We start from the raw sequence: 589 nt of genomic DNA on the forward strand, positions 1-589 counted from the left end.
ACCGCCGAAGGGGTCGCGACCCACAGGTTGAGAACCAAGGCCCTAGAAGATAACTGGTTAAATCAAGAACTTGTCAAACTGATATACCTCAGCCGCGCTAAGATGGCGACTCCCATGCATCGTCTCATAGCCCGGAGACCAGCTGAAGCAAATAAGCAACATGTAAGATTTTAGAAATGCTTGGAATTTGGACATTGGACTTAGGAATGCACAGGAAAAAGGAAATACCTACACAGGCCTTCAAGAACAGCACAACTAAAGAAAGCTTTAAAAGAAAAGGAAAACCGATTATTATTACAACACAGCATTGGAGAAGCGAATGTAGATAGAAAGACGAAGAAAGAAAGGTCTAAGAGTGTAACCAGCTCCAGTAGCAATAGCAGTGACAGTTCAGCCAGTGATTCTTCATCAGAGAGTGAAGAAACATCTACCTCACCCTCCTCCGAGGACAGTGATACTGATGAAAGCTCCTCCAGTTCCTCGTCTTCAGCCTCCTCCACGAGCTCTTCCCCATCCTCTGATTCGGACTCAGACTCCCGCTCTCCCAGCAGCAGCAGCACCAGCACGGAGAGCAGCTCCGAAGATGAAC

At 47.4% G+C, this 589-nt stretch overlaps 1 protein-coding gene across 1 annotated transcript; it reads left to right on the forward strand.

The window, feature by feature from the left end:
• Nucleotides 1-102: 102 nt before the first annotated feature.
• LOC102254025 (zinc finger CCHC domain-containing protein 10-like) lies at nucleotides 103-585 on the forward strand (the record flags this gene model as incomplete). Its single annotated transcript, XM_014533744.1, has 2 exons — nucleotides 103-155; nucleotides 306-585. Coding segments are annotated over exons 1-2 (333 nt in total), but the record flags the coding sequence as incomplete, so codon positions are not given.
• Between the last annotated feature and the right edge of the window lie 4 nt (nucleotides 586-589).

Source organism: Myotis brandtii, unplaced genomic scaffold, assembly GCF_000412655.1.
Source record: "Myotis brandtii unplaced genomic scaffold, ASM41265v1 Scaffold24431, whole genome shotgun sequence".
In the NCBI taxonomy this organism is placed as follows: Eukaryota; Metazoa; Chordata; class Mammalia; order Chiroptera; family Vespertilionidae; genus Myotis; species Myotis brandtii.